Consider the following 12416-nt stretch of genomic DNA (forward strand, 5'->3'; position numbering starts at 1 on the left):
CTGTGGTGGACACATTAGAAACGTGCACAGAAATGTTCTCCTGGGACCCAGAGCCACGTGTGAGCCCTGGGTGACTGACCATGTTGTGTGAAACTGAGCAGGAACCTGTGTTCACAGTGAAAACTTCCCCATGTCTCCCAAAACTTTTGACAGACACATGGCACTGAGTTGCTGGAGCTGAACAGGCCAATGGCACCCACTGGTTCACAGAACATTTTGAGGCACCCCCTGTCCCTTCCCTGAACTTAGATGATTTAAGTTCTCCTTGCTCTTGGTGGCAGGTAGGACAAACAAGCCCAGCCAAATCTTTTTGGATCATCCCAGCTCTGAGTCCTGACCCCATAGCAAAGGAATGGACTGGGCAATGCATCTGTTGCTCTCCTGCTGCACTACAGGGTTCAGTCAGGTTTTTTTTGCTTCACCAACTGCTGAAGGATTCTTGCTGGATACAATTACAAGGAATATTTGCTTTTGCCACTAGGAGGAAATTTTGTCCTGTTTATGCTAAGATATAAAGGAATGTTTCTTGTGCATTTTTGCAATCTCCCTGAGAACCAAGAGTGAATCACTGAGCAAGAAGGGCATTTTGTGACAGAATCCAAGCCCATATCACAGTACTGGATACCTAGGGAATTGTGGAAGACCAAACTGGGCTGATCCAGCATAGCCTGCCCTTGGGAAACCTCTCCTTCAGGCCCCAGTGCTTGGGAATCTCTTGTTCTTCGAAGCTTCAGGGTTCACTGCCCCTTTCAAAACGTATTAATTCTGTCCCTTGCTGATTCTATATTTAAAACTTACCAGTGGGTAAAACACCGCTTGTGGATGCTGGAGATCTTGGTTCTCCAACCTTGGCCCTGTGGGATGCCTGGTCAAAAGGCACTTCTGTGCCTTTGCACTTGCTTTGCCTTTGCACTTGCTTTCCCAAATGATAACTGGGAATGAGGATATGGGAAGGGACGTCCTTTTACCTCTGTGACACCAAGTGCTCCACAAGAGCATGACATTAATGGGTGCAGTTTACCTCAGTAGCTGTCAGTATTTGGATAAGTGCCCTACACCCTTTAATTCCTCCTCTCCTTCCCCCTTCAGCAGGCTTTTAGATGAGGAAGTTAACAGGTCAATTGTGTGAAAACTGAGTGAGAAGCATCCTAAATGTCCAAGCCTCTGAAACAGCATGGGAGCTCCTAGGAAAGCTGATCCTGGTAGGGATTTTTGGACCAGTGCTGGTTCTGAGTTTTCTATGAGCTGGCCACGTCTTCTCTCTCTGTAAAAACAAGCTAAAATTGTCTAATAGCCTGCCTCAAAAAATAACCCCACAAGACTCCAAACAAAGCAAAATCATTAATTTTGAACCCAATGAATATTTAGTTTCCTGACTCTTGGGTAAATATTAGATAGATTCCCAATTTCAACCTGAAGCAGTTTATTCAGCTGCTGTTCACAAGTCAGACACAGCAATAATCAAAGAAATCTCTTTTGATTCAGGTTGGGTAATATTGCCTGAGGGGTAACATAATTTTCATTTCCACACATCCAGCACTGGCACAAAACGGCATGGACAGGTATGAGAAATGGATCATGGATCCTTGGTTCTAAAATTCCAGCTGATAGTTTCCTTTTTTTTTGTGTAAATAATAATTACCAATAAAAATGTTGCTTGAAAAAAAGAGAATGTGAAAAGAAAAACACCATTGCATTTGATAAAGCAAAATCCTTTGCAGTACTGCCAAAAGAAAAAAAAAATAAAAGAAAGAAAGAAAAACCAAAAGAGAGTTAAAACAAATACAGCTGTTAAATAAAAGATCCAGGTACCAAAGAGCAAAATTTAATGAAAGCCAAAACTGTTAAATATGGAATCCTGTAGAGAAAAAATGTCAATGTCTTTAAGAGTTTTACCATTACTCTATTTTTAAGAAAAGTGTAGTAAAAATACATATTACAAGTTTACATTTTCCACGCTTTTGTCCTATTTATCTTTTTTTTTTTTTTTTTTTTTTTTAACCCCTCCGCTGATCAAAAGTCTTTGACAGCTGCATCTCCTATCTTCATGTCACAGGTGGCCAGTCCTAGCACTGCTCTTCTGCTCACGAGACTGTCCAGCTGCTGTGACCTGCTGCCACGGGGTCCTGTTCCTGGAGAAGGATGGGGCACTGGTGGGTATCAGCAGCCTGTTCCCACCACACTGGCCCGGGACATGACAAGAGCTGGGTCAGGAGACTCATCTGAGGGCTCTGGGCATGGAAACAGGAGCTTGTGATGATAAGAATTCCTCCACTGTGCTAGCGTTACACAGAACTGAAGTTAAAGTAAGAAAAGCAGGTTAAAAATAATGATGAACAACAGAAACACCACCCTGGTGTTTGGAGTGGTTGATAACAGAGTTCATGTTCAGTGATGAGAGGTGAAGATCACAATGGTTTCCAGTTGTGGAGAGGAAAACATTGGCACAAGACATGCTGTGCCAAGGCTTAGGACCTTGACTCTGACTTGCTGGTCTCCAAACTGTTGCATGACAAGTGGGTAAGTGGAGCAGATGCTTCAGACCAGGCTGGTGTTAGAGGTGGTTGATGTATTGCTCTGCACAGTCATACACTAATGGAAACTGGTATTCACACAGCTTCCAGTCTTACTTCCAGATTCTCCTCACAGACCTGTGCCAGTCATTTGCCTGCATCATTTTCTCTTCACCTGCCTCCCTTCTTTCACGGCTCCTCTCTTGCTACGTTGCAAAAAACAGAAAAGAGAAAAGAAAATGAGAAAAAGCAGCTCAGAAAGCTCCAGTAGCAGCTCAGTCCCTGGACAGATGTTTGTTGGGCTCTGTGAGAACTTTGAACTTTATTTGCCATCAGTGAGATGGAACCAGGCTAAGTGGGCTCACTGTTGCCCCTGCCCCACAGATCTTCTCCCTCACCAGATGTTCCCCTGGGAATCCTTCACTTGAGGATGTCACACTCCTGAGGTGTCTCAGGCCCACCAGGGTGGGAAGCATTTGTCTGTCCATGCCAGAGATTCACAGAATGAACCTTTTGTGCAGTTCTGGGAAACCATTCCTGCCCGCTTGATCTCCAGGCCTGTGCTTGGACCCCCAGCTGGCTGTCTGGCACTGTGGGTTTCTTGCTGACCAAGTCTGGGGTCAGCAACCTGCTTTCCTGGCTTGTGGATGCTTCCCACTCTCTAAGGACACAAGTGGGAATCTGCTACGGCTGGCTTTGTACCCAGACAGGCCACAGCTTGATGGGGAGACTGAGTGTGACCAGCACTGATGCTGCTGAATGTCATGGTGGCTTGAATTAAGCTCTTGTAGGATCTCTTCCTTGGTTTGCTTCAGCAGTTCCTTCCAGGAATCCATTCTGGCCAACTATCTACAAAATGTCCCTCTTAGTTAGAAAAGAATGGCCATAAAGGGATTTCAGAGCAGAAGGGCAGGGGTGTTCCCATTGCAGCCCCATGACTTGTGGCACGTTGCGCTGGTTCATTGGCAGCTGTCTACAGCTGGATGTCTGGAGACGGTCTATTCCCGGCTTGAGGTGGTTCCCTTATGTGACCACCAGAAAGGGAGCACACACAGAAGCTAAGCAATGAAGAAATGGTTCACAATTGCTTATTAGCCCCCGATAACCTGGGCAGGAGAGTCACACGTGAGGGGAATACCACATTTACTTTCCCTCTTCAGCAGCCGACCGTGATCTTAGACCAACCCTCTGCTCCAGTCTGCCACTCTCCACTCCAGGCACGTGATTCTCCTCTTGAATGCCCACTCATCCTCTCTGGAAGAATTACTGCTTTCTCCTCACGCTACCTGGGGTTTCCAAACTCACCCATGATTTTGCCCCTTGTAAAACAACCTCGTGTTTTTGTTCAGCTTTCCTCCTGCATCAAGTCCTTCCTGCTGCAGGGAGAGCCGGGGGCAGCTCCATCTGCCTCGCTGCGATAACTCCACAGCCCGAGTTCACCACAGAACAACAAAGGCAGGATCACGATGGACATAAGAGGTCAATGCTGACACCCTGCACTGAGGTCAACTTGCCACGTATCAGTTTTTCTTTTTTTGCTGTTAGTAGCTCAGACACTGTGGTTTGCATCCCAAACTAAACCAGATTGAAGGACTGAGCAGGGAAGGGGGAAAGGGCTGATGTTACCCTGACACCACAGGAATTAGTAAGAAAAAATATATATATTGCACACACTAAGACTTATTAACAACCAAGTTAAAACAAAATGGCATAGTCCTCATTAGTGTTCCAGTGGTTCTTTGATCAGGGATGGTTCACGAGTCTGTAAAATCCCATTACACTCTCCTTATTGCAGTACAGACCTGTTTCTGTTCTCCTGCCAGTGGATCTGTTTGCAAATAAAAAGGGAAATTGATTTGATTTCCTTGAGAAGATCCATCCAATTGTCCCTTCTGTCATCATCGTTTGTCTTGTTGGTGTTGGGTATGTTTTTTGGCTCTGGAGGGGTGGAGTTGGGCTGCCCCTGCTCTCACCCAGGCAATGGGTCAAAAGGCCGATTATAATCCCGTAGCTCCCAGGGACATGCCAGTGCTGTGGCTCATGCATGGGATCGTCTGCATGGATTTGGGGAAATCGTGGCTGACCACACGTCCATTTTCTCCACTGCCTCCTGCTGCAGCCGGCCTGGGAAGGGTTGATGTCCGTATGGCTTCGTTGATTGATTGCTGTGGGATTAAACAAAAACCCTTTTTAGGAAAGACGGGGGGGGTCTCCCCCTGTCCTTTGCAATGTTGGAGAAATTACAATCTTAACCAGTATTGTCTTTCTGTCACTGTTCTCCCCTTCCTTGTCTTCATTCAGGCTCTCACTTTCTGCATGTCCCCACTGCATCTGCTCTGTTCATTCACACCTCTTCTACATGCAAAATTAAATGTTTCAGCAGTATTTTCGGATATAAAGCATCAGTGCCATATGCCAAAAATCTATTCGAACTCTACAACATAAGAACAGTCATCCTGGATCTGAGCAGAGGTATTTTACACACTTCCCCCATAGAGATGCTATTGCTACTCCAGGGCTGTTATGCACAGTGGACTCTGACTCACTGCAAACATATGTTTAACTTTCCTCATGTGAGAACTTGAGCATGTGCCTATGTTTTTGTCTACAGTGATGACTGAGGTAACCAGGAAGTGCAAGCCTAATTCAGGAAACAAAATTTCATCTTCCTGTTCCAGATACATCCGAAATGTTTGCTTTCAGAGGTCTAAGGAAACTACCTACTTAGAACAATTCAGCTGAAAGATAAAGCTAATTTGGTTTCTTTGCATTCAAGCTATCTCCAAGGGCACCATCATTCTTTCTGGACTGGGGTAGTCAGGTGAAGGATTATCCATAACACATAAATCTGGAACAGCTACTCAAAGCCAGTCAACTTGGTGCCTTGCCAGGCCTGGAACAGCCTCCTGGGCTGCTGGGATGTGCAGCTCGCCCAGGGAATCTGTAAGAACTGGCTCAGCAGAGACTGGGATCAGAGGAACACCTGAGCTACATCCAAGAGAGCCTGGACTCTGCTGACTGGCTTTGTGTGGCAGCCACTGATGGGACAGTCAGGGACAAACTTAGAGCTGGTGTTAACATTGGGAGCATTGATTTGTTCCCATGAGATTGGTTTTAACCTGGCAAGAACACCACAAGCTGCTACAAATGTGAGTTAGAGGGTCATTTCAAGGAACACAAGGGAACCAGCACCAGGGCAGAGTCTCCTTAAGACTAGAACTATGGAACTATTGCATTCTCACACTTTTTTTTGCAGTGCATTTGTGCCATACCTAGCTTTTCAGTGGGCAGAAATTATAATCTAATCTTTGTAGTTCCATGGACACTGTTTGCTCCTATTATTTTACCCCCATGCTCAAGGTACCTCTCATTGCCTGTGGAATTTCCTGAACCTCAATGGGAAAAGAGCTGTAGCACATTTTCAGTGCACTAGAAATGTTATTATTGCTGACAAAACATTGAGCATGCTGTAAAATGATGACATAAAACCCAAAGAAGCAGTTGCTTATTTTCCTTTTGATTCTGGGTGAGTTTCAGTGAAATAAAAACCTATCTGGATTTTTTTGAAACTCACTGCATGCTTCATAGGCTCATCACAAATTCCATGCTCATGGGAGGGGTCAAGATGAGGAAGACAAGGGATGTGTTACATGTCCCACTGCCTCCTTGTACACCATGATATCTGCATAAGGGATTGACAAGCTATACTTGCTCCACAGATGCTGCACAAATGTTTATCCCCAAGGCTCTCAAATCTAATCCACTCTTGACACAACACTCTGAAATTCAGGCACACTAGAATTTAGGGCTGAAACAGATCTCCTGGGCTGTAGGAAATACGCTTCTGCAAGACCATGACAGGGTGGAGTTATAAAAACCTTTACAGGAGATATTGGAGGCCAATTTCTCTCAAAGAGGACCCATAATTCTGGAATTTGGAGGCCCACATCACCCATTCCAGGGCAACAATAGTTTGAGCATATATTGGTATTGTCAGCCTGGAAATGGTGCCAGCAGGGTGCCAGCAAAGGGAACAACAGGATATGAATCATTACTGCGCTCCCCCAGTTTTATCTTCTGTTAAGAGCCTGGGTTTGGGGATTTTTCCATATTGCAGCAACGGCTGTATCACACCAGCCCCAGCACACTTCATCCATGCTGCACACACATTGCCATAGTCTGCCTTCATTAATTTTAAGGAATTTCAATGTGTCTCTGTTGCTGCTTGTGCTATGGCTTTGCTCTATATCTGGATTTTGAATTAGCATTCTGCCACATGTCTGATCTTGCATCAGCTCCCCATGACAGCCCACTTGACCCTCTTTCAGCTTCCTCAGATGCTCCTGTTCCTTTCTAGCAGGTTGAGTGACACAGTCACTTCATTATCCCTATGTCCTGGCTTTCCACCCATGGTCTGGGCTGCATCCGTCTCTGAAGGCAGCTTTGGAGCCGGGGGAGGATCAGAGAGAAGGTGTGAAAGGCCGTGGAATGGGTTGCCACCTTCATCCGCTTTGATTCACTTCTGGACTTGTAACAAAACTCGATTAAGGCAACCAGCATGGCAAGTCCGAGCCCACCGATGAGGATATAGAAAACCCCCGCCACATTGCTGAGACTCAGCGCGCTCGTCTTGTCCTGGAAGAAAAAGGAGAAGGGAGGGAAAGGAGGGCACATGGGAAGGAGAAGAACAAAATTAATATGGAACTGCTCTGGGAATGATATCCACAATATAGCAGTACTGGCATTACATCATCTTCCTCTTTAAATGAACAAGTGACATTCCTAAGAGCATTCTTAAATTTTTAATGCAGTGTCTAGTAAATCTAACGTTTCCCTCACACAAACAAATAAACATTTTCTCAGCAATGTGACTCTTGGTAAAGGTTTGGGATCTCTGTTTTTCAATCAGCTAACTTAAATGCTTGTTTTACCCAAAATGCCTAGTTTGAATTATTGATTAAAGGAGGAAAAAAATTGGAAGTTTTCCTCCTCTGTGACATTTGCTTGTCCCTGATGTCTCGCCTGAAATAACCTGTTCTCTTGGAAATGCTCGTTCCTTCATTCCTAGATTGTTTCCCCCGCAAATTCTGTTGCTGAGCAACACATCGAAGTGGATGGGATTTTTTCTTTTTTTTTTTCTTTTCCTTTTCGATTCTGGGGTTGAGGTGACACCTGAGCTGTCCTCAGAAACTCATTTGATTTCTATGTAATAAGGCAGTTATTTCATATGCAATCAAGACCTGCTGATGCATGTCTAAGCTAATTATTTGGTTGGCAATAAATAGGGCTATTAATGAGCTGCAACTTTCAGTCAGCAGCTACATTCTGATTTTACAATTGCCTAATGAATCGTCATGGCTCTCTGGGGAAGAGACAAGGCTCAGAAAGACTCATTTTACTGCAGGAGAAACCAAGTTCCCACACCTAACCCTGATGTCACCCCATGCAGCTTTCAAAACCTTCTCCTCCACGATGACCAGGTTGAGCTGGGGTGTGAGGATAATCTGGGCAGCAACAGGATCCCAAACTGGGCTCAGCTCCATGTGCAAGGCTCCTGTTTCTAGGACAGGCTTTCTCTAGAGTGAACCAGAGTCCCCTGCTCTGTGCTTGCTGCTGCTCTGCAATATCGACTCAGTACCTATTTACCAGTAGAGATTCCCCAGGGCCAGCCCAACAGCTCAGTGCAAATCTCTTGGGGCGACCAGAGTCTGAGCAGCACTGACAGCCCTGCTTTGTGGACGTGGGAGGAAAATCACATGTGGCTTGTTTGAGATGTAGCCACACAGTGAAAGGATAACATCGATGCCTGTAGAAGCATCTGCAGCTGGTAATGAAGCCTCTGCACAGTTCTTGCTGTTCTTCTCTGCTACTCCATGGACATGTGGACTGGTGGGTGGCACAGCCTGTTCCTTGCCCCTGTAGGACAGTTGATTCACTTGCTCGGCTTGGCAGGCACAGTTTTTGGGAAGGGCGGGGATTCAGGACACAGAAAAGGATATTGGAGTGACGTCGAAAGGCTCCAAACTGGAATACCAACATGAGCACGGAAGGTTTCAGTACAGGGCGGTCTGCCTGACACTGGTACAGGCTTTCAGGCAAGTACATTTTGCAAAGGATCCTGTCTTTTTCTGTATTAGGATTTGATGGCAAAAAAAGTCAACCCTCAGGCATGAAAACATCTCAATTTTCACAATTAAGAAAACCTCCTGTAACAGAAGAGAATGTAATTTTTTTTTTTTTTTTTTTTTTGATTAGCAGAAAAGTGGGTTCCAGTCAAGAATGCTAAAAAGATATTTTTTCTTCTATTTCTCCTCCACCTGACCCACTGCCAGTGTAAGCTGCCAAGCTTCTTCCCAGCTGGAGCTCCTGCCATGGGCTCCAGTGCCATAGGGAGCAACTTTCCGTCCTGAACCCTCTGCTGAAAGAGGCAGAGGTTGTTATGGGGCCATCTCTGCTGAGTTTCCATTGCTGGAAAAAACTCCACAAGTGACCTTATTTTCTGTGCTTTGCAGATTGATCACTTTGGCAAGGGACTCGCCGCTGTCACCGTGTGCTGGTGGGAAGGTTGGGGTTCTCCCTTGTATCACCTTCATGCACTGGTCAGGCTGTAATCTTGATGCTTCCTGTGTGCTCTCTGTAATGAGAGATTTCTGCAAATATCCTCTTAATTTCTGCAGTTTCAATATTTGAAAGATTATTTATCTGGTCTTTTCTAATCTGCCTTCATGCAGTTTTCCCCCCAGGCTTGACTGTGTATTTGTTCAGCCATCTCTTCTCTGCAGATTGTTGGGTGCACTTTTAAGCACCAATTGGGAAATGCTGGGAGATTTTTAGTGGAGATATAGAAAAGCAGAGCAATTACTCTGAGGAAATTGTGTTGCAACATATCAGGTACTTTGCCTTTTTAAATTCAGTCTGAAGGAGCTGCCCCAGCTTCAGGGAGGAATAAAGACACTAAAAAGGGGCTGCCCTCCTCAGCATCCTGATCTTTTAGCCTGGCTCCTTAAAGCAATGTGGGTGATTAGCACACGCTCTCTGCTCAGAGGGAAGAATGGGACAGGGATGCAGATGGAGCAGCCTGTTTATCTGTGTATTACTAATAATTGTTAGCCTGTACTTTCACCTTGATTTAACAGAAGGGTGGAAATCTCCACAATATCAGGAACCCCAAAGCTTTGTGCAAAAGGATGACACTGCAGACAAGAGAAAACCTATTGATGCTCTCCCTCAACTAAATGGATCAGTGCAATCTGTACATAGGTCTTTGACTTGCATCTATAGATCCTTAGGATATCTGTCTTCCTTGGCTCTATTGGGCATGGGAATACTCAAATTTCAGGGTTTATTTGCCATGATATTTATTTCCACCCTCAGTTTGAGGTTCATGGTCCAATGAGGCACCTCCTCAGCTGGCTGCAGTGGCAGAGCAGTCTGGCAACCAGGAAAGGCTGCTGGTGCTTAATTCCCACTTTCCTCCTCATGCCAGCAGCAAAACAACCAGTAAGAGAGAGGAGACGACCCAAAGCAGTTTCCTGCATCACCACTACAATTCATTTCGGGGCTGTTATGTTTTTCTTCCACTTACTTTGCAGTAGCATTATTATTGTTAATGTTATTACTCTTATTGCTGCTATTCCTGTTATTACTGTGACAGTTTGGGTGAACTGAAAGTTGTCTTATCCAGAAGGCAAAGGAGAGCATTGTGAGGCACAGTGGTGGGCAAAGCTGCAGGGAGGGAGAAAGCAGCCTGAGTTTCACTTCTGCTTCCCTAGTAAGGTTTCTCCCAAGGAGCCAAAGGCAGATTCCTGGGGCACTGAGGAATGCTGAACTGCAGGAGCACGGCTGATGGCACAGCCTGCTACCATGAGCAGGCTGAGAAGTGAAACTGCTCCTGTGGTGATGCTTGACTTCTTGCTCATCCTCCCTTTAATGTTTTTCTTCCTTCCCTCTCCCCACAGGATGTGCAGAGATGTTCTCTGGGCAGGAGTGACATCTCTTTTCTCCCATCAGCTGCAGGACCAGGCCCTGAGTGCCCCACTGAGGCTCTGCCTGCTGTTTCCATGCGTGATCCTGCCCTAGTAATGCTCATAATAACAAAAAGTCCCAAATTATTCTATCTGCTTGAAAGGACATTCCCCTCCTCTCTGCTCAGGCTCTGTGACACCAGACGCTCTCCTGCAGAGCTGCCCATCACCGAACCAGCATGTTAGTGGGAGTGTAAATGTCACTGCTCATCTCCCTCAGCAGCAGAGCCCTGACGTGGGGGGAAGATTGGCAGGTGAAAAGAGAAAGAAAAACCCATCTTCCCAAGAGAAAAACCCATCTTCCCAGCCTTGTTGCTGCAGCAACCCGGCACCTTCCCGTCTGTTACTCTCAAACATGGCACCGTGTCCATCATCCCCTTTGTCATTATTTAATCCTTGTTGGCTGACAGACATTAGGGCCAAATTTTCCCAGTTTCCCAGCAGGGCTGGTCCCTTCTGTCACCCTGCATGAGCAGAGCCCATTGGCAGCACAGGGCGATGGCACCTCAAGTAGTTGCAGTCTCCAGAAGATGAACTGTCCTTAGAGCAGGTGGAAGCTCTAGGGGTTGAGCTTTTACCCCAAAAGCTGGGCAGAATTTAGTGGGGTACAGCCTGAAGCTCAGCAGTGAAGGACATAGCACTGCCCATTGTCTCAGAGTGCTGCCAGGGGATGTGCAGGAGCACATGTATGGCTGGGGAGGAGGCTGCTCAGCATAAGACACCTTTGATTTGAGAACCTGCCAATTCCCTGCAAAACCAGGGCAAGGCACTTCAGGATTTGTTCCTTTTCTTTTTTATTTTTTTAACAAAAACAAAATTCCTGCACTGGAGAAGAGGATTGGGAAATGTGTGTCTTTGATAAAAAAGTCTTTTAATTGCATGAAGTGACCTGGGTGTCCCTGAAAGCAGCTTGCACCTTGCCATCCTGGTCTAGGAAAAAACTTCCTTTCTCCCAGTGTCTTGCAAAAGCCCCAGGAATTACCTCCGTCTGCCACAACATTTAAAGTCAACCTTGTCATTACATTTCAACAAGCCAAGGCATCCCTGGCAAACCCATTTCATAGCCTGCAAAAAGGGCACTCCATCCTGTGCTTGTTTGCAAAATAAGGTCCTTCTAGGAAGTGCCTCTTACAGTGTCTGTCTCTCTTCTGCTGTGGCAAGTAGAGGGGACTCAGACAAGCTGGGAGACAGGACCAGGAATTGGTGGATGGTTTCTAGCTACATGCAATGCTGGAGGTGAGTGTGCATGGAAAAGCCCTGAGCCTGTGGGAAGGGGTGGCTGGTGCATGTTCACAGTGGGGACAAGAGCAGCAGGGACATTGCTGCCCAGTGCAGGACACTGCCTGGGATGTCCCACTGTCTGGCAATGCAGCTGGGGCCATGGATTGAATGTCCAGCACCTTGTGAGATGACATGACATATCAAAATATTCAGCAAAGCAGGAGTGTTTGCCTCTGGAGTTTGAGTGCAGATCCACTGATGTATCTATTGTTTCTTGATAGGAATTTTTCTGGATAAAAAACTTGGTGGGCAATAGATAGGTAAACAGACTGAAAACAGGATGCATAAACATCAGTGCAGGCATGGAACATCATCTGGGACCAATGAAAATAAGCCTGGGAAACACCAGAGGTTTTGCCAGGCTCTGGCTAAAAACCTTGGGCACAAACCTTACATCCAGCTAGGCCCTCACCCCTCTTCATTAGCACTCATCATTCTGAAAATGCTCTAACTGCAAACTAAGCTAAGCTCAACAGTAGACAGAAGTGGGAAGCTTTTTTCATGCCCGTGTGAGGAAAGATATGAAATAGCCTCCAACCTCTCCAGCTTAGCTCTGGAACTTGGCTGTTGAGAAAAGGTGAGTGTTTCAGCCTGTACT

General features: G+C 45.9%; 1 protein-coding gene across 4 annotated transcripts in view; it reads right to left on the reverse strand.

Moving 5' to 3' along the window:
* Positions 1–4510: 4510 nt before the first annotated feature.
* Positions 4511–12416, reverse strand: part of GRIA1 (glutamate ionotropic receptor AMPA type subunit 1) — a gene marked incomplete at both ends in the record, with an annotated part of 116887 nt that continues 108981 nt past the window's right edge. For all 4 annotated transcript variants that reach the window (XM_082291676.1, XM_082291675.1, XM_082291673.1 and 1 more), the window contains 2 exons: positions 4511–4699; positions 7014–7148. In XM_082291676.1, coding sequence (XP_082147802.1) covers positions 4511–4699; positions 7014–7148 — 324 coding nt within the window. The remainder of the gene's footprint in view (positions 4700–7013; positions 7149–12416) is intronic.

The sequence above is a fragment of the Coloeus monedula genome (genome assembly GCF_965178545.1).
Source record: "Coloeus monedula genome assembly, chromosome: 15".
Taxonomy (NCBI): domain Eukaryota; kingdom Metazoa; phylum Chordata; class Aves; order Passeriformes; family Corvidae; genus Coloeus; species Coloeus monedula.